General features: G+C 47.3%; 2 protein-coding genes across 5 annotated transcripts; both read left to right on the forward strand.

Annotated features, from left to right (window-relative positions):
* Positions 1-4,967: 4,967 nt before the first annotated feature.
* LOC120657222 lies at positions 4,968-6,396 on the forward strand. 4 transcript variants are annotated; one of them, XR_005668107.1, is made up of 4 exons: positions 4,968-5,095; positions 5,175-5,809; positions 5,890-6,081; positions 6,250-6,383. XR_005668107.1 is itself a non-coding variant. In XM_039935504.1 (2 exons), exons 1-2 carry the CDS (start codon positions 5,896-5,898, stop codon positions 6,379-6,381), a joined length of 318 nt encoding a protein of 105 aa, XP_039791438.1. In that variant the 5' UTR covers positions 5,821-5,895; the 3' UTR covers positions 6,382-6,396. The 4 variants fall into 4 exon arrangements, 1 of the variants encoding a protein (XP_039791438.1); XR_005668108.1 differs by having other exon boundaries at positions 5,013-5,673; positions 6,250-6,380; XR_005668106.1 differs by having other exon boundaries at positions 5,013-5,809; positions 6,250-6,378.
* A 4,264-nt stretch (positions 6,397-10,660) lies between these two features.
* Positions 10,661-13,502, forward strand: LOC120657236 (exocyst complex component SEC15A-like). The gene has a single exon (XM_039935520.1). It carries the CDS (start codon positions 11,055-11,057, stop codon positions 13,425-13,427), a length of 2,373 nt encoding a protein of 790 aa, XP_039791454.1. The 5' UTR covers positions 10,661-11,054; the 3' UTR covers positions 13,428-13,502.
* Positions 13,503-18,194: the final 4,692 nt, after the last annotated feature.

Here is an 18,194-nt window from a genome sequence, read left to right on the forward strand (position 1 = left end):
CCGCGCCACCGCTGCTCTTCACCCGAGCTCTACCCGCACCGCTCCTGAGCCACGCCCGCGCCACGTCCACGCCGCGCCTACGCCACACCCGCGCTGCGCCTGCGCCACCCGCACGCCGCCCGCTCCGCGCCTGCACCGCCCGCAGCCGCCGTCCGCCGTCCGCCGTCCGCGCGCCACCACGCCCAGCACAGCCGCTCGCCTGCACTGCTGCCCTTCCTCTTCACCTATGCACAACTTCCCTTCTCCAGACACGCACGCACTCGATTCCAGGACTCATTTTTCGTCCTTCCCTTCTTTCGGTTCGAGGGCACGCAAGGTGTTCGAGGATTTGCCTCTTAGGCTCTTTCTTCGATTTCTTCTCGACCAAATCTTGGATTTGCAAGGGTATGGTGCTGCCCCTCCTAGCATGTGATGTATCTTCATTTTCTTATCCTTTACACACATGTTCACATATGACCCTTGCCTCTCACACACACATCTTGGCTCTTGACTTGATGAGATCTATATTAGTGTGTTCTTTCAGAGGTTATCCACTAAAATTCACATCATAGGCTCAAATCAAATCAATGTTTTGCTTCTCTATGACAGATGGCAGGAGATAAAAAGGGCAAGAGTAAGATGGTTGTGCAGAAGAAGAAGTGCACCTGTGAGGACCGCGAGCGAGAGCAAGCTGAGGCAGTTGCAGACGCAACAGATAGGCAGGGTTCACTCAGGATCAGAGATCCTCAGGCTCAGGGGGAGCCACAGCAGCAGTTACGTCGCTCAGGACGTACTCAGACAGCTCAGACCACACCTGAGTCCCGCTCACGTCCACGGACTAGAGGTGGTGGTACTCAGAGGGGAGCAGGTCATGCACAGTAGCAGCACACCGGCAGTGGCACTGAGACAGGAGGTCAGGACAGTGGTGAGGAGCTGCCCGAGGTAGAGTTATTGGATCTCAGGGGCATTCCAGGACCTAGGGTCAAGAGATTGAGATATGTGACCTCGGAGCAGTGGTTTCCCAAGCAGAGGGATATTGGAGTTGACCGTCGCTTTCACACTCTGCTCCAGGAGTCTTTCTACCACGCTTATACCCAGATGTATATCAAGATCAGTGAGCACAAAATGCTCCACTGGGTGGCTATGCGCGTGGCAGCAGGAGGCATTCCTATCCTCTCTTTGTTTGAGAGATATGAGGGTTTACCAGCTCTACTGAATGAGAGGTCTCGGTACATCAGAGAGTGGGTTCGCGTTTTCTACGCCACCCTATTTGTTGAGGAGGACCGACAGTTCATCGATTTTATGTTCCAGCAGAGGCATTACAGATTGACTCAAGCACGTTTAGCTACCCTGCTTGGAGTTCAGATTGCCGAGGAGCCACACTTCGTGCACTATCAGGCTTATGGCAACACGGTGCCTCCTCGTCGTCCTCATGAGTCTCACGTCCCGTCTGACGAGGAGATCAGCGTTCTCTTTCAGCAGCCTTTCCTGCCTGGCACACCGAGGACCCCGGACAGACTGACTCCCGTAGCTCACTCAGTACATCTAGCTTTGAGGAAGAGTCTGTTGTTCCGGATTGGATACAATGAGGGGGATTACAGCTCTGCAGCAGTGGCTCTTACTGTACATCATGACAGGTCGTGACTTTAACCTCGTTGACTTCTTTATCTGCGAGCTAGAGGACGTGATTCTGAATGGGATGACAGTTCACCATCGCCATCCTTTTGCTCATTGGATCTGTTGGATACTTGCTCAGCTCAGTCAGAATGAGCATATGGATGAGCTAGAGCAGTCAAGGACGCACTTCAGTTTTTACTCACCCGCTACTCCTCGAGACGGTCGTCGTGGCTCAAGAGGCCAGCACAGGGCACAGCAGATTTTGGATGAGCGTGTCTTGGCTGAGGGTAGAGTTGTAGATGATCCAACTGCAGCTGAGGACGCTTCACTAGCAGCAGCAGAGGCCCAGCTCCCACACTACCTGATCACAGACTCAGAGGACTCGGAGGATGACGAGGATTTCATACCTACTGTTACCGTCCCTCGAGGAGCTCATGATAATGAGGCAGGATCCTCTCGGGCAGCCCGCACCCCTGCCCCTCCGGTTACCACTGCTCAGGTCACTCAGCCCGATGCACTCGCTACTATTCTTCAGAGGCTATCTGACCAGCAGGACCGATTTGCTGCAGCTCAGCTGAGTATGCAAGCCGAGTAGGCTCGCCAGCAGGAGGCCCAGACTCTAGTGCTTGAGGGGATTCGGCAGCAGCAGGAGGCCATGAGGTTACAGCTGCAGCAGCAGTCCCAGATCCAGCAGCAGATGTTCACTTTCTTCTCGGGATGCTTCGGTCAGCTGTACCGTCACACTGGACTACCTGAGCCTCAGCTCCTACACCCCGGCAGCTCCAGTTCGACCCCACTGCTCCCGCTCCACCTGTTGGCGGTTTTGTGCAGACACCCTTGGCGTCATTCCCGATGTCACCCCTTCTTCAGACCGGGTTGTTTGCCAGTCCTGCTCATACTTCCACTGCTGCTCCGGCTCATGCTCCACAGCCTAGTATCTGGACCGCCGAGCAGCGTGCAGAGTCCCTCAGACAGTAGCAGGTTCTGCATCAGCTACAGCACCCCTCAGCTCAGTCACTCACGTTCGACTCACCTTCTTAGCCTGAGGTGCTCCGTTCGTCCGTCGTGCGCTCTACACAGCCAGACCTGACTCCCGTCACGTCTGCTCCTCCGATGGACTCCACGGTCGTCGCCGAGCCAGTTACTACCGCTACACCAGCTACTTCTGCTGCTCCGACGACTCCGGTCGAGCAGAAGTCCTCTTCGGTCGACGACGACTGGACGGACGCCGACGCCGACGACTCCGCCGCTCAGTTCTCCACCGGACCGAGTCTGAAGACCCCGCCTTCTCCAGCTCAGGATTAGATCGCCTTCCATTTTGGTGCTTTGTTGCCAAAGGGGGAGATAGATAGGGGGAGTAGAGATAGGGGGAGCTTGGTGGTTTGTGGCGTGATTAGATCTTCATGGATTTTGTGTATGGACATGTTATTTGGATATTGTGTATGCTCTGTGTTGACATGTCCCTACATGTGCTTTATTTCAAGTAATGCATGCTTGTTTATCGCTTTCAATTTCATATCTTGTGTATCTCTACTTTGTGTTGTCATCAATCACCAAAAAGGGGGGAGATTGAAGCACATCTAGGCCGATAGATGCTAATGGTAAGTTTCGGTGATTAATGACAACCGTATGCGACTAACATGTGTTTTAAAGGAAAACTCAATAACTGGTTTAGTCTCATATGAAATATGAAAGGAGACCCCTCAATTCGAAATAATCATGCGAGCCAAGGACTCAATTTGAAAGATTAAGGACCTTTCTAGTCTCAAGTGTCACAAGGAGATGAAGGATACTTGATTTAGCTAGGTTTTATAGTTTCTAGTTCTTGATCGTACTATTAAGAGGGGTTCATGAGTTAGTAGCTTGATCAAAATTGAGTTGGCCTAAGAAATCTTGCACACTCGCTCAAAAATAGTCTAAGATGGTCAATAGAAGTTAACACAACGCTTGGAAGAAGAAATAATCGAAGTTACATTCAAATCCAAGTCAATTCAGCTGAAAACAAAGAAAAACAGCAGCACCGGTTGAACCGATGCCCTATCATCGGAGCATCCGATGCTTGGCGGAAGGACCAATGCCCTGTCGGTCTATCTTCTCTGGAAGCAGGCAGGAATCAAGTCAAAAACTTTATAGCACCGGTTGAACCGATGGTCCCAAGAAAAGCACCGGTGCATTAGATGTACTTTGTTCCAGAGAGCATGTTTTGGTGGACTTCAACTTCTCTTTAGCACCGGTTGAACCGACACTTCAGAATCAAAGCACCGGTGCATTGGATGTACCTTGTTCCAGAACGCTTTTTTGAGTTGATCAGTGAACCTCTTCAGCACCGGTTGAACCAATGCCCCTATAGAGCATGCACCAGTGCAATGACGCAAGCGTGGACACTGTGTAAGAACTCCAACGGCTACTAATTGGACACAGAGAGACTGGTTGAACCGATGCTTATACTTTCTATCCCGTCGGTTCTTCCGGTGGTCACGGTTTTTCTACAGTAAACTTCCAACGGCTATGTGACCTCCTCCACTCTATATAAGGGCACCCCCTGTCTCATTTCAGTTGCCTTTGACACCTTGAATACTTGAGGCCACCCTTGAGAAGAAGAGAAAGTGCTTTGAGCAAAAGAGAGAAGATCTAGTACTTTGTTTGTGCTTCAACCTTGAAGAATTCATCCTTTGCAAGTGTTGCAAGTATGCTTGAGCTAGGGCCAAGTGAGTGTAGGTCAAGTGAAGGCTTAGGAGCTTGTTACTCTTGTTGATTGGCAGCACCTAGACGATCTTGGTGATTGAAGGTGTTTTCTTCCGGAGCTTGCCAAGGATTGTAGGAGCCCGAAGAAGTTTGTACATGGCTTGAGCTCCACCACGCCGGGATGGTGAACGGAGACTCTTAGTGAGCACCCGAGTCTCGGTGACATGGGAGGTGACAAGACTCTTAGTGTCACAACGTGGATTAGGGGTGTGTGCCAACACATCGACACCACAGGAAAAAATCCGGATGTCTCTTGCCCACTCTTTCATTTCAAGCATTTACTTTCATGCAACTTTTCATGTGCTTGACCTTATAGATCATAACTTTGCTCTACCTTGCTTAGTTTCTTTTCTTGTTGTATCTTTAGTAGCTTGTGTAGTTTGCTTAGTTAGCCGGTTGGTGAATTGAGCCTTACTAGCATTGCATAGGTTAAGGTTGTTTTAATTGCTTTAGAAATTTGAAAAATGCCCAATTCACCCCCCCCCCCTCTTGGTCCATCGATCCTTACACAATGGCATCCTGGGCCTCCTCTGCAAGCGACACTACCCAGGCGCCATGGATATTGCTGGGGTACGTCAGCCAGCCTCTTAGGGCGATGCAGGTGGCTAGCAGAGCTTGTTATAAGCTGGTGGCAGATATGCTTTACGAGGCGCGCATCCAGGCCATCATCGACTACAAGGCCAGGATCGAAAAAGTGAGGATCTACAAAGGACCTGCGAGAGACATCAGACTTACCCGGGAACAATACTTGCGGGTAAAGATTCAATCTTAAGGAGTTATCAACTATGCTCCATTTGTTCTTCTTAAATGTATTAGATATTGATGATGTGCAGGTGCCTCCGTGGTGGATTGCCAATGATTATCCATACTGGGAAATGATAGTGGACCGGTGGTGCTCGCAAGAGTGGGTGGAGATGCACGAGGCTGCCCGGCAGTGGCGTTTGCTGATGCCAGGTGCATCGCACCATCAGGGCAACCGTAACCTCAAGGCGTACGCGACTAGATATGTATGTGAATTAATTTCTTTATTCTAACGCTCAATTCTGCATAATTTCTAATCATCTTCCTTTTTTCGCAGTCGTCGTCACATGGTGGTGTGCCTTGCACCCAAGTCCAGGCATACTGTTTGGCCCACAAAGGAAAGGCGATGTCCGATGTCACCTTCAACCCACAGGATCCGCCCGAAGTGTACAGCAACGCAAGCGTCCACAACCGCCTCAGTGGGTACACCTCGATGGCACAAGAAGTTCATGGGCCGGAGTTTGATGCGATCAATGAGCCCATTGATGGAGAAGTCGTCATGAGGGCGGGAGGAGGCAAGAAGCATGGACGGTACTAGTTTGGCGACAGCTTAGTCGACACGGCGACTACTCCCACTCTCTCGCAGATTCGAGCCAGGAGTACCAGCTCAAGCCCTGCCATACGCCCACGGCCAGACACTACACAGACTCAGATTGAGGCTGTCAATGTTGTTTCTGTTTCATCCGTCGTTCCTCCATTTTTACATATGTTCGCTTTGAATTCTAACCCTGGGATCAAATCCTTTAGGCCCAGATGGAAGCAGCCTTCCAAGCACGGCAGGAGGCGGCAGAGGAGAGGTGGAGGGCCGAGCGGGACGACATGCAGCAAAAATTGGATCAAGCTCTAACATTTATGCAAAGCCTGGGCTCGGCGATGGGTGTTTCGCCTCCACAATTCCCTCCGGCCCCACTTGTTCGTCGTGCAGAAACTCCTCCTACCGTAAGTGGTTTTGACTCCTATCTAGTTTCGGAATGTCTTAGTGACTTAGCATTAACCTAGATTTACTTAAAAATAATATCTTATGATACATCTACAATGACTTAGAACTTAGGCTCATGCTTGTAGTTTCATTCTTATGTAACTCAATATATATTCGCTTATGTGTAGAATCAGTCGGCGACATCCAATGATGGGCCAGTAAATCCTGACTTCTCGCCTCCGGTGCAGCAGACTCAGCAGCCTCAGCAGTTTGTGTGGCCACCGCCTCAATGGGTGGCTTGGATTCAGCAGCAGCAGTAGCAGCCAGGTTGGTCGCAGATGCCTACATGGCCGCCCCCGCCGATGTGGCCGCAACACCCGCCACCGCCGCCGCCGCCGGCGGCCCCGTGAAGTGTATGGACTTCATTTCTAGAGACAAGCTTTGCACTTGAACTTGTATGGACTTTGCCGTATGGACTTGTATGGATTTGACTTAAACTTGTGGTTGCCGATTAACGATACTAGAGTTTATTTGTATTTGTGCATTTCTGGAAAATATTGAATGCATCCGATGCTTATTTGGATTGCATACGATGATTATTATGATATATGTGAACTGTTTGTATTATTTGGGGTACCATATACGCAATAAACAGAAAATATAGGATCAGAGACCTTTGCCGTGTGCAAAAACCATGGCACACGGCAAAGAAACCAATGTTTACCGTGTGCCAAAGCCAAGGCACACGGCAAACATTTGAACTTTGCCGTGTGCCACGTCTACAGGCACAAGGCAAAGGCGGCCGCCACGTCACTTCCCAGGTTTTCTGCTTTTTTTTTGCCGTGGGTCAGCTTTGGCACACGGCAAAGGCTTTGCCGTGTGCCCGATAAATGGCACACGACAAACGACGCCTTTGCCGACGTCTGAATGTCGTGTGCTCTTTGCCGTGTGCATATAGGGTTTTGCCGTGTGCTTTGGCACACGGCAAAGCAGCAGTCTCCCGTAGTCACCAAATGGTTGGGCCTCGGCTGTTCGGTGCGCCTGTCTTGGAGTCGAGTGCACAGCAACAGCTTCACTGCCGGCGAGTCGTTTGGAGCTTGGCGTTTCGCAGAGTCCGCTTTTTGTTTAGGCCTTCCCGTCAGAAGTATCGAAATGGATGGGGTGTTTTGACCCGGCGTTGCGTTGTGTACAAAGAGAAAACGGTAGGGATTGTCATGGACTTTAATAGAAAAATGTGTCTCTCAGATGATTGCTTTTTCTGCTTGGATTCTTATCGAAAGAACTTGGACCTAAGAGGTAGGATTATTGAGTACAACTTTTCGTTGAGTAAGATTTGGGCAAGCATTCCAATTGTTGACTGTTTTTTTTCTTTTTGTGGGCACACTTTATAGGAATTTAGTTGTGCTATTAACGAAGTTCTAAATTCTTTCAACAAAGAAACTTATAAATTCTTAGATCATTATGGGTCGGAGGATTTGAATTGAGATCATAACACTAGTACAAAAAGGACTATCGATTCACTCTAAAAGTTTTTAGTGCCTGCATGAACTAGATCCGATACTAATGTATGCACTAGTACTGGTTTAGTTCATATCGGTATTTTTAGAAGTGGACCGAAGGGTCTAGGGTGGTACTAAAAGCGATACATTAGTATCGGGTGGTGTTTCCACACAGTACTAATGCGTTGTATCACTTTTATTATCGGTTGGAAAGTATTTTTTTTTTCCTAATCACAACTATTGTGTAGGTGGGATGATAAGTACGGTACGAGCGAGACTAGAGGCTGTCGCGAGTTCGAATCCTATCCACCGTGCGGATGTCTCCTCCACCAAAGAAGAGGACTATAGTGGAAAGTGGAGATGGAAGTCTTAGTTCGGGTATTGCTGCATTTATTACAAATGGTGTGGATTTGGGTCCCATCATTTGCTATTCATTCGAATCTAGGAAACCTGAAGCTCTCATGCATAATCTTAGAAGCATTGTGAAGAAGAAGCAAGTTGAGATTGAAGAGCTATGCAGGCTTCACTATGAGGATTTTATTGTTGCTATTGATAAATTGCATGGTGTGTTGGTCGACACTGAGGAGCTTAAGAGCAATGTTGTATGGTGAGAATTCTCACCTGCAAGAGGCTTCTACTGCCCTACTATTTAAGCTTGATGAACTTCTTGATATATATTCTGTCAAGAATAACTTAGGGAAGGCCATAGCAACACTGAAGATTTATGTTAATATCTTCAGATGATGCATGACATGCAACAATTATATTGCGGAAGTTAAGTTTCATCCTACACTGAAGACTTTAGACCTGGTTCAGAAGGGCTACTTGAATAGTATTCATTTGAAGCTTCTTAAAAATGTGGTGGTGACACAGATGCCATTGATAAAGCTTTTTTCTTTCCACTGATTCATTTCGTTTGGGGAAATAGAACATGGTGTGGTGATCTTGCTCATCCCCTCCGATCCACCCGTGATCAGGACCTGCACGATTAGTAGCGGGCTATGTTACTATGTTTATCTAACCCTTGTCTTAAGTCAATTGGATATGAGCCTACAAGATTGCTGAGAGCAGGAAAAAAATAAATTCAATTTAATCACATTGACTACTTATCTCTGCTTCGGTTCTATACATTTTGGGGTTGCTAATGGTCTATCGTCTGCAATTTGCGTGTTTGAGAACTGAGAATATAATGTTTATTCATTTTCTTTTATGATGTTCTACAACAGACAGCCTCATTTCCACTTGCGCATATGCAGTGTTGTCATCAATGATGATTTGCTACTTCTCTACTCAGACGTACGATGGGGTAATCGTTAAAGCAGCTGAATTGCAATGAGATAGAGCTTTTTGCGCATTTATGCGGTGGCAGGCTGCGTTGAGATGTGGCTTCGCTTGTGGTCGTGACCTCTCCTAAGAAGATTTGTTCAGAAGGACAAATATTTTTTTTCATGGAGCAATATCGCTCTTCATAAGCTGTCTGAGAGAGTATAAACTAACTACATTCTAGGAGGAAGGAGTATTGCTTATGACTTTTTCAAAATTTTGCTTACTGCATGCATGCGAATGCATGTGAGTATGAACTGCTTCCATACTTGTGAAATGCGTTAAAAGGGGTAGGGCAATCAAGTTGAATATGTCTTTTCATTTGTTAAGAGTAGGGATATACTAAAAATGGAGAGTGTGTGGTTCGTCGTCTAAGTCAAAAAAGAAAAAAAATATTGGTCCTCTCCTTCTGTCGATCTTTGCTGCTATTGCGGAAGGAAACAGATGGGTGGAGAATCAGTAAGCAGCGAGGCGCGCGCGCGTCTTGTGGATCCATCCACGCCTTCTTCAGCCTCACAAATGGAAAACCGACCATCTCTCTCTCTCTCTCTCTCTCTCTCTCTCTCTCTCTCTCTCTCTCTCCCCCCCCCCCCCCCCCCCCCTCTCATCCCCAATCGAGTTCGATTCCATACGGCTCGCCAGCTCCTTCGTGGATTCTGGTGTAGGTGCGGCCAAGCCCAACATTAGTTGGCTCCTCGTCGATTTTGGTAATCAGGCCTGTTCTTGGAGCCAATCGAAATTCCCCGCAGCCGTCGACTATCTGACATTCTGATGGTGCTACTGCTTTTGATATTGCAGCGTGTTGGTGGCATTGAATGGTTCGTTGCAGTGCTGCTATATGCTCTGAGCAGAGAAGGCGCCAAGATCTTGCGGCGAGGGCCAATTGTTATTGCATCGTAAGATTTTTATTTTTTTATCCACATTTGATGTGGAGTTGTTGCCGCTAATAGTTTGAGTGTCTCATCTAGTTGTGGTTTGTGCGATTATTCCTTCTTCAGTGTGGTAGAGTTGATAATTTACCTTTTGTATTAGATGTTGTCCCCCCCCCCCTCCTCTTTCATTTTCGTGCATATGTAGGTACTATTTCCTTCGGTAGAAGTGGTTTAATTTAAGATAAAAAAGGTATTTTTCATCCCTCACCTGTCTCAAAAGTGTAACTCTTACCTTTTATATTTTAATTACTGCAAATTAATCACTTACCTAACTAAGCTAGTGCACTAATTAACATCTCGGCTAAGTAATGGTCTAGTGTCATCTGGCAGCCGCCAAAGGTTTGGGTGCCAATAAAGGGTAAAGAGTTGTTTTACTTTTTCTAGCAAAAATTATCAAAACTGATTCTCACATATTTTTATAATGATTTGTTCAACTCAACGTACAAACGGAGTAAGAATCTATTCTTGTTTCTTATTAGTAGGCGCATTAAGAAATTTATTTCACTCTAACAAACATGACATGATTAAACAATTATTTTTAAATGATTATTTGTCTAAACACTATTTTCAAAATTGCACTAAACGGTTGTTAAGGCAACATAAGGATGATTTATGTACTAGTTGAATTAGTTAAGGGATTTATTTACACCAATTGTAACTAAGGGATGAAAGTTACACCTTGGCAAACTTAAGCGATCCTAAATTTAACACTTTCAATTGATTTAATGGTAACCTTCCTAGCATTGTCTATCATGAATATCTTTCTATGAACAATTGCATAAGTTATTATCTTTTGCATAAATTGTATCTCTGGCATATTAAAATGTTTTAGTCTTTAGATTTTGAAAATACCTGGCTCAAGATTTTAGTCTCTTAAAATAAATACATAGGTTAATACCGGGCTACAGTTTTTTGTATTTTTGAATAAATATATGGGTTGTCAATATAGCTAATATATTTAGATAATTACAAAATTGAAATTAAACCGTGAATATAGAAAAAGTAAGCTTTGTTTTTTTGCTTGTGTTAGAAAGGGCTATATTAGCAAAGTCAATACCCTTGTACACTGAGAAGAAAGCTAGAACGAGTAAGCTCTTGTTTAGCAGTTTGGCTGTCCCAGACCATCTTTATTTTGGCTGTAATGTAAACCGCCTTATGAATTGTGATGCTACCCATTTTACGCACTGCTACATCCGCAATGAAACAATGTACTTGTTTGTTCTTTTTTACAGTTGAACAATGTCAGCTCCACCAAAGAAGAGGACTATAGTGGAAAGTGGAGATGGAGGTCTTGGTTTGGGCCTTGCTGCATTTATTACAAATGGTGAGGATTTGGGTCCCATCATTCGCCATTCATTTGAATCTGGAAAACCTGAAGCTCTCATGCATAATCTTAGAAGCATTGTGAAGAAGAAGGAAGTTGAGATTGAAGAGCTATGTAGACTTCACTATGAGGATTTCATTGTTGCTGTTGATGAACTACGTGGTGTGTTGGTCGACGCTGAGGAGCTGAAGGGCATGCTCTCTGGTGAGAATTCTCACCTGCAAGAGGCTTCTACTGCCCTACTATTTAAGCTTGATGAACTTCTTGAGATATGTTCTGTCAAGAAAAATGTGGGGGAGGCCATAACAACACTAAAGATTTGTATCAAGGTCTTCAGCTTGTGCATGACATGCAATAATTATATTGCAGAAGCTAAGTTTCATCCTGCACTGAAGACTTTAGACCTGATTCAGAAGGGCTACTTGAATAGCATTCCTTTGAAGCTTCTCAAAAAGGTGGTGGCGAGACAGATCCCATTGATAAAGCTGCACATTGAGAAGAAAGTTTGTAGCGAGTTCAATGACTGGCTTGTTCATATCAGAAGAATGGCCAAGCAGATTGGCCAGGTCTCTATAAACCAGGCTTCCTTAGCATGCCAGAAAGATGAGGAAATGCGAGCTCGGCAGAGAGAAGCTGAAGGGCATAGCCATGCTGGACCAGATGAGCATCTGTATTCATTAAATCTAGAGAATAAAGAAGAAGAATCAGCATTAGATTTTGATGTCACGCCAGTGTACCGGGCGCATCACATGCACATATGTCTTGGTATAGGGGAGAAGTTCAGAGACTATTACTACAAGAATAGGCTTATGCAACTCAACTTGGACATGCAGATTTCCACTTCACAACCATTCCTGGAGTCCCATCAACTCTACCTTTCTCAGGTAGCTGGATTTTTTATCGTTGAAGAACGTGTTCTTCGAACTGCAGATGGATTGTTGTCTGAGAGCCAAGTGGAAACAACATGGGAGACAGCTATTGCCAAGATAACATCTATATTGGAGGAGCAGTTCTCACGTATGCGTACAGCCAGCCACTTCCTCCTCATAAAAGATTATGTCACTCTTCTAGGTGCAGCCGTCAACAAATACGGTTATCAAATCACACAGTTGATTGAAGTTCTTGAGAAAAGTAGGGACAAATACCATCAATTGCTTCTTCTTGAGTGTCGGAAGCAGATAGATGATGTCCTCACTAATGACTCGTATGAACAGATGGTTATAAAGAAGGAATATGAGTATAACATGAATGTGACAGCATTTCATCTGGAATACGATGATGCGATCCCTGATTTTCCATATGTGGCACCATTCTCCTCTTCTGTTCCAGAGGTCTGTCGTATCGTTCGGTCCTTCATCGAGGATTCTGTCAGCTACTTGTCATATGGTGGTCTCATGAACATCTATGATGTGGTGAAAGTGTACCTAGACAGGCTATTGATTGAGGTATTGAATGACAGTCTTCTGAACATGATATATGCTCGCTCACTGGCCATGTCACAAATGATGCAACTTGCTGGTAATATATCTGTTCTTGACCAAGCTTGTGATATGTACCTCTTGCACTCTGCCCATTTGTGCGGCATTCCCAAGCGAGTTGCTGAGAGATCTCATTCTGGTTTGACTGCTCGAGCTGTGCTAAAAGCCTCACAGAATGCAGTGTATAATTCTCTAATAAACCTAGCCAATTTCAAGGTTGACGAGTTCATGGTGCTTTTGGAAAATGTTAACTGGATCACGGAGGATGCCCCAGATGATGCGAATGACTACATGAACGAGGTCCTGATCTATCTTGAAACACTAGTATCAACAGCCCAGTCAATTCTACCTTTGGAAGCTCTATACAAGGTGGTTTCTGGTGCAATTAGCCACATCTCGGACTCTATAATGACAACACTTCTAAACGATGGTGTGAAAAGGTTCACTGTCAATGCAATTTTAGGACTCGATATCGACTTGAAAATGTTGGAGGCATTTGCAGACGAGAAATTTGATAGCACAGGGCTGTTGGATTTGGGCAAGGAAACAACTTTCAGAGATTGTTTGGTTGAAATTAGGCAGCTTGTCAATCTCCTGCTCAGTAGCCAGCCCGAGAACTTTATGAACCCGGTGATAAGGCAGAGGAACTATGGATCATTGGACTACAAGAAGTTGGCCATCATTTGTGACAAGTACAAGGATTCTGCAGATAGTCTGTTTGGGAGCCTTTCGAACCGCACTAATGTGAAGCAAAATGCTCGTAAGAAATCTATGGACGTTTTGAAGAGAAGGCTTAAGGATTTTAGCTAAACTTAGGTTTTTTGCATTCACAAATAAGTTGTTGGCGCTACAATATCCACCTTTTAGGTGTTCTTAAAGCACTTTTGTGACTTCCTTGCTTAATTTCCGGTGGATACAAGGTCGGTCGGTATATGTCTGTTTACGTAGGTCAAATGTTGACGATTTGTAAATTATGTTAGTACTCCCAAATAAGGGGTCGAACTCGTATAGTGCAAATGTTCAATGTTGATAAGATTTTTTGTTGATGCTTCCAACGACATCGCGCGTGTGCCGGCCTCCTCCTCCTGGGTTTAAGTTTTTTTTGGATGCGTGAAGCTTCGGTAACGGGTGCTGTTTCCACCCGCTACTCTCCTTTAGTATCGTGTAATTTACTGGTGACGAAGACCGAAGTCTCGGTCTTGTAGTACCAGTTGGAGAACCGAGACTAAAGCCGGGTTCCAACCGGTACTGTTATCTATTTCCTTATTTGAGCCCATCCACGTGTGCAGTTTATAATGTGTGATAAAACTCCATATTGCAGAGTTTGAGACTTGAAATCGTATAACCGGCCATTCATGCATGTAAATATGCAACTTATTTGAGCCGAGGATAGTTGACTAATGAAACTTCTAATATATTCTTCAGCATTTGAGAGCAAAAAAGTTCATTTTACTCTCGCTTGATATACATGTTCAATGCCTTGCATCTTATGGTAATAAAAAGGAAGAAAGCTACGGTATATATCCTACTCCATGCAGACAAGTTATCTCTCCGCCAGTTTATTAAAAGCTTGACAAATAGTATGACTTGTGTCATATTACTTGGATTAACTGCCATACCTAATGAAACTTATCATCATGTCAACATTTCCTCGGTAGTTACAAACAAAAGAGCACAATGATGCTCTTGAAATAATGAAACCTTCAATGAAACCGGTCGCTGGGCTGGCCCCCCTGCAAGATCCGCCCCGAATCCAAAGCTGGGCTCCCCGGGGATTGTCGCTGTAAAGAGAGCACGGGGATGGCGACACCTTGACGAGGCCGTGGAGCCTACTCGCTCGATCGCCACGACGAGGCCGGGCGGGGCACCACTTGCTTTTCGCCATGGGAGATCGGGAGACGCCGTCACGAGTTCGGCCGCCGCCGCCGCCGGGTCCTCGTCGTCTCCCCCCAGCTCCCGCTGCTTTTCTGTCCGGCCACGGAGGCCCGGGGCACTAGTCCGCGTCAAGTCCGACTCCCCGCCGAGTCAGACGCCCGTGGCATGGGTTCCTGTTGGGAGCGTCTCGCTCAGCTCGGCGGTGCGGTTGCATGTTGTTTTCCTTTTCGAAACTATTTTTTTCCCTTTTCCTTTAATTGTCTTTTGCTCTTGATTTTCTTTTCACAACTGGCATTTCTCTTTCTTTTGTTTTTGAGGGGGGCTGTCGTGTAAAGTTTGATCTTGGACCATGCACTACGTGGATGGGATCTTTGAAGTGTGAGCATTTCAGAATAGTATGTTAGTAGTTTCAGTGGCCCCGGACTCCCTCCCAAGGAAATGGTCATTATTGAAATTAGGTAGGTCATTTGAGTAGTCTAATGTGGTAGGCTAATCTGATCTCTGATTTTATATGTGTTGCTTAGCGTACTTGTGTATTTGGTGGGCGTTGCGTGGGAAGAATGTCCAGCGCTTGGCCGTTGAGGTTTCAAAGGGTCAACGACCACGACCACGACCAGGACGAGCGCCGGCTTTCTCCGCGGTGCCGTGATTCCGAACGAAACGGGGGAAAGGAGACGAAGACGAGGAATCCATTAAGCGGAAACTTGCACAACACTCCGTCGTCCGTTGCTGCATCAGATGTAGAAGGAATCTCGCAAAGGAGGGATGCCCGCAAAAGCCAGCAGCTGGAGCACGAAAGGTACGGCGACGGTGGCCGCAGGGGAACCTGGCTGAAGTTGCCATCAGCGCGCTTCGGGCTTCGGGCTTCGGGCATGCCCGGCCAAGCACCAGACGCAGCGTCATTTCTGAATCTGCATGGGTAATTGGTTCTCTGAATGCTTCATTCAGAATTGGACGATATGATCCAGACATTCAGTGAGTCAAGGGCCACGCAATCATTTCGCTCGCCATACTGTTACATTCAGTGGTCGTCGCCTATAAGTCCTGCAAAAAAAGATTACCACCACCACTACTATATATCAAGATAAAGCGGGGAGCTTATCAGCCCGCGACCGATCGACCAGCAGGAGGCAAATCTACGACGCGCTTTGGTGCTGTTTCGTTCCAGAAGCTTTTTTAAAGTCTCTATCACATCAAAATTTTTTTTACTATTTTATAGTATTAAATAAAATCTGTTTATAAATTTTTTTGACAACTGAGTGCTAATTCGCGAGATGAATCTAATGAGTCTATTTAATCTATAATTTGCTACTGTGATGCTACAGTAACCATCCGCTAATTATAGATTAGTATACCTCATTAGATTCTTCTCGCAGTTTAGCCCTAGAGTTCTACAGTTAGTTTTATAATTAATATTTATTTAATACTTCTAAATGCTAAATTTTTTTTTGATGTGACATAAACTAAAGTTTAACATCTCAAACCAAACAACCTTTTGTCTTGTCCCATGCTAGCAGCACTGCCGCACCTCTGTTCTTTCCTTAACCAGGAGGTGCAGCCAGGCCATAGAAAGCAAGCAACCTCAAATCCGTCGGCCCCGGCGTTCGTGCAGATCGATCTCGCAGCGAAAGAAAAAGAAGAGCCTTTTGACGTTGACCCCGCACTTCCGAGCGCTCCCCCGGTTGCAGTCTGACGGCGAAAGGCGGCGGCGCCTGTTGTAAAGGTGCCCCGCACAACCCGAACCATCAAAAGGCACGGCGGCCGGAAAAGCAGCCAGGAGCGGTCGCAGATTAATCACCCACCCGGGGGTCGGAAGCAAATCGCGATCCGCGCGTGCGGGGGCTCCACCACCATCACCACCACCCTCGGCTCCGGCAGATAAGGATGGGTTCGCTTCCGTTCTCGCGCTGGATTAACACGACGGGCTCATTAGCTTTTGGGGTTGGGATCCGACGCGGCGTAACAGCGATCCGACGCGGAAAGGGCGGGGGCCCCGGCCGACCTCCGTGCGTCGTCGCCGACTGGGCGAGGTGGGGCTTGAGCCCCGCGCCCGCCTGGTCCGCGTCACCGCTGATTCGGCTGGGGAGTAAACTACTACGCCGCCGCTCGCCTTTGTGCGTGGCCATTGCCGGTGCCTCGTCCACGCCGCGGCAGGGCGTTGGAGGGTCGGGGTCGATCGGTGTTGGGTGGCCAAGGAGCTTGCTGTATATATGCTGGGGTGTCGGGACCGGGCAGCTCCTGCAGGCTCGGGTGGCTTTTCGTGCGAGTTCTGCGATGGGAACCGCATGACCATATCCAGATGTCGTTGGGTTTAGGTAGGGTCGTGGTGGCGTCCGGCCTCTCCGGCGCTGTAGGAGCAAGAGCTTGCATTGCAGGTGCAGGTGTGGTGTGAACAGGATGTATGTTAGTACTGACATGGCCAACTGCCAATCTTGCATTGGCAGCCACTTATCCTATCAGCATATCAGATCATATGTTTGGTATGCTTTCTCCGACCGGAGATCCGGTGATCGGCAGTGGCCAGATCAAGACAGATCATAGGAGTAGGAGGTAGGAGCAGGGGGGGCAGGGGACAGAGTTGCGGCAGTTGCTTGCTGTTCCGAAATCTGGGGTTATAGTTGCCTGTCACTGATTTCATGGAGCGTGATTGACAGTAGATGATTAGCCGGTATAGTTAAACAAGATTTCAGAAATCACGTGCTCGCCCTGATCATCGGAAGACTAGTTTAGGTGTGCAAGTCCAAGTCATCACTGTTCTTGCTCATAGGAGCGTTGTGGCAGGAAAACCGCAGCCTAGAAATGGTTTTGATTTGTCTTCCGCATTCTATGGAGCGCACGAAAAGCAGGAGACAGCGATACGGCACAGACGGAACTTGTCTGTGTAGGTGTTTGGTGAGATTGCTGCAACAAAAATTGCACCTACTGCACTAGCAGCTTCTATAGCCAGGAAAGGGAGCAGCCAGTCAGGCAACAACCAGTTTGTTTAGAAGAGACTTTTATCTATATATCCTTATATTAATTGCTCTTGATCTCCATATCTCTATTTTTTTAGTCACACATGTATGTCCTACCGCCAACTCATCTTTATCCCTATACTCTTTTTGACGGAATGAGCACTAACAGTGCCTAACGGAGATGGAAAAAGACAATTTTGCCCTAATAGTGCCTTTCGGCTTTAGCTGCCGTGCCGCCGCTGCCGGTGGCGGCGGCGGGGGGGGGGGGGGGGGGGGGGGGGGGGGGTCTTGCTGGGAGGTTGTGGTCTGTTGGTTGCAGGATCATGGCTGTCTTTGTCTTGCTGTGGTGGATCACGGATGCCGATGGCCTTGCCCTGCGCTCTCTGCTCAAGTGCCAGGTCAGCGTTGAGGTGGAGCAGGCGCTGCACCTCCCTGCGCAGGGCCTCCACCTCGCCACGAAGGCGCACGACCTCCTCCTCCACTGTCTCCTTGTCAGGCTCCTCCTTATCCCTGCTGCTCATGGCCCTCCTCACCGGTGCAGGCGCAGGTACACGCAGCTACCTCCTCGCCGCCGCCGCCGCCGCCGCCGCCGCCATGGTGGTGCTGGTGATGGCGGTGGGGGTGGTTTTTGGCCTGGCCTTCGCCCCTGGAGCAGCAGGAGGTTGCTTGGCTTTGGGCGGCGGCGGCCTTGTTGCCCGCGTTCGCGCGGCTGCCGGCGACGGCGAGCTGCTGTTGATGCTCACAATTT

This window comes from Panicum virgatum, chromosome 1K (assembly GCF_016808335.1).
Source record: "Panicum virgatum strain AP13 chromosome 1K, P.virgatum_v5, whole genome shotgun sequence".
Classification (NCBI taxonomy): domain Eukaryota; kingdom Viridiplantae; phylum Streptophyta; class Magnoliopsida; order Poales; family Poaceae; genus Panicum; species Panicum virgatum.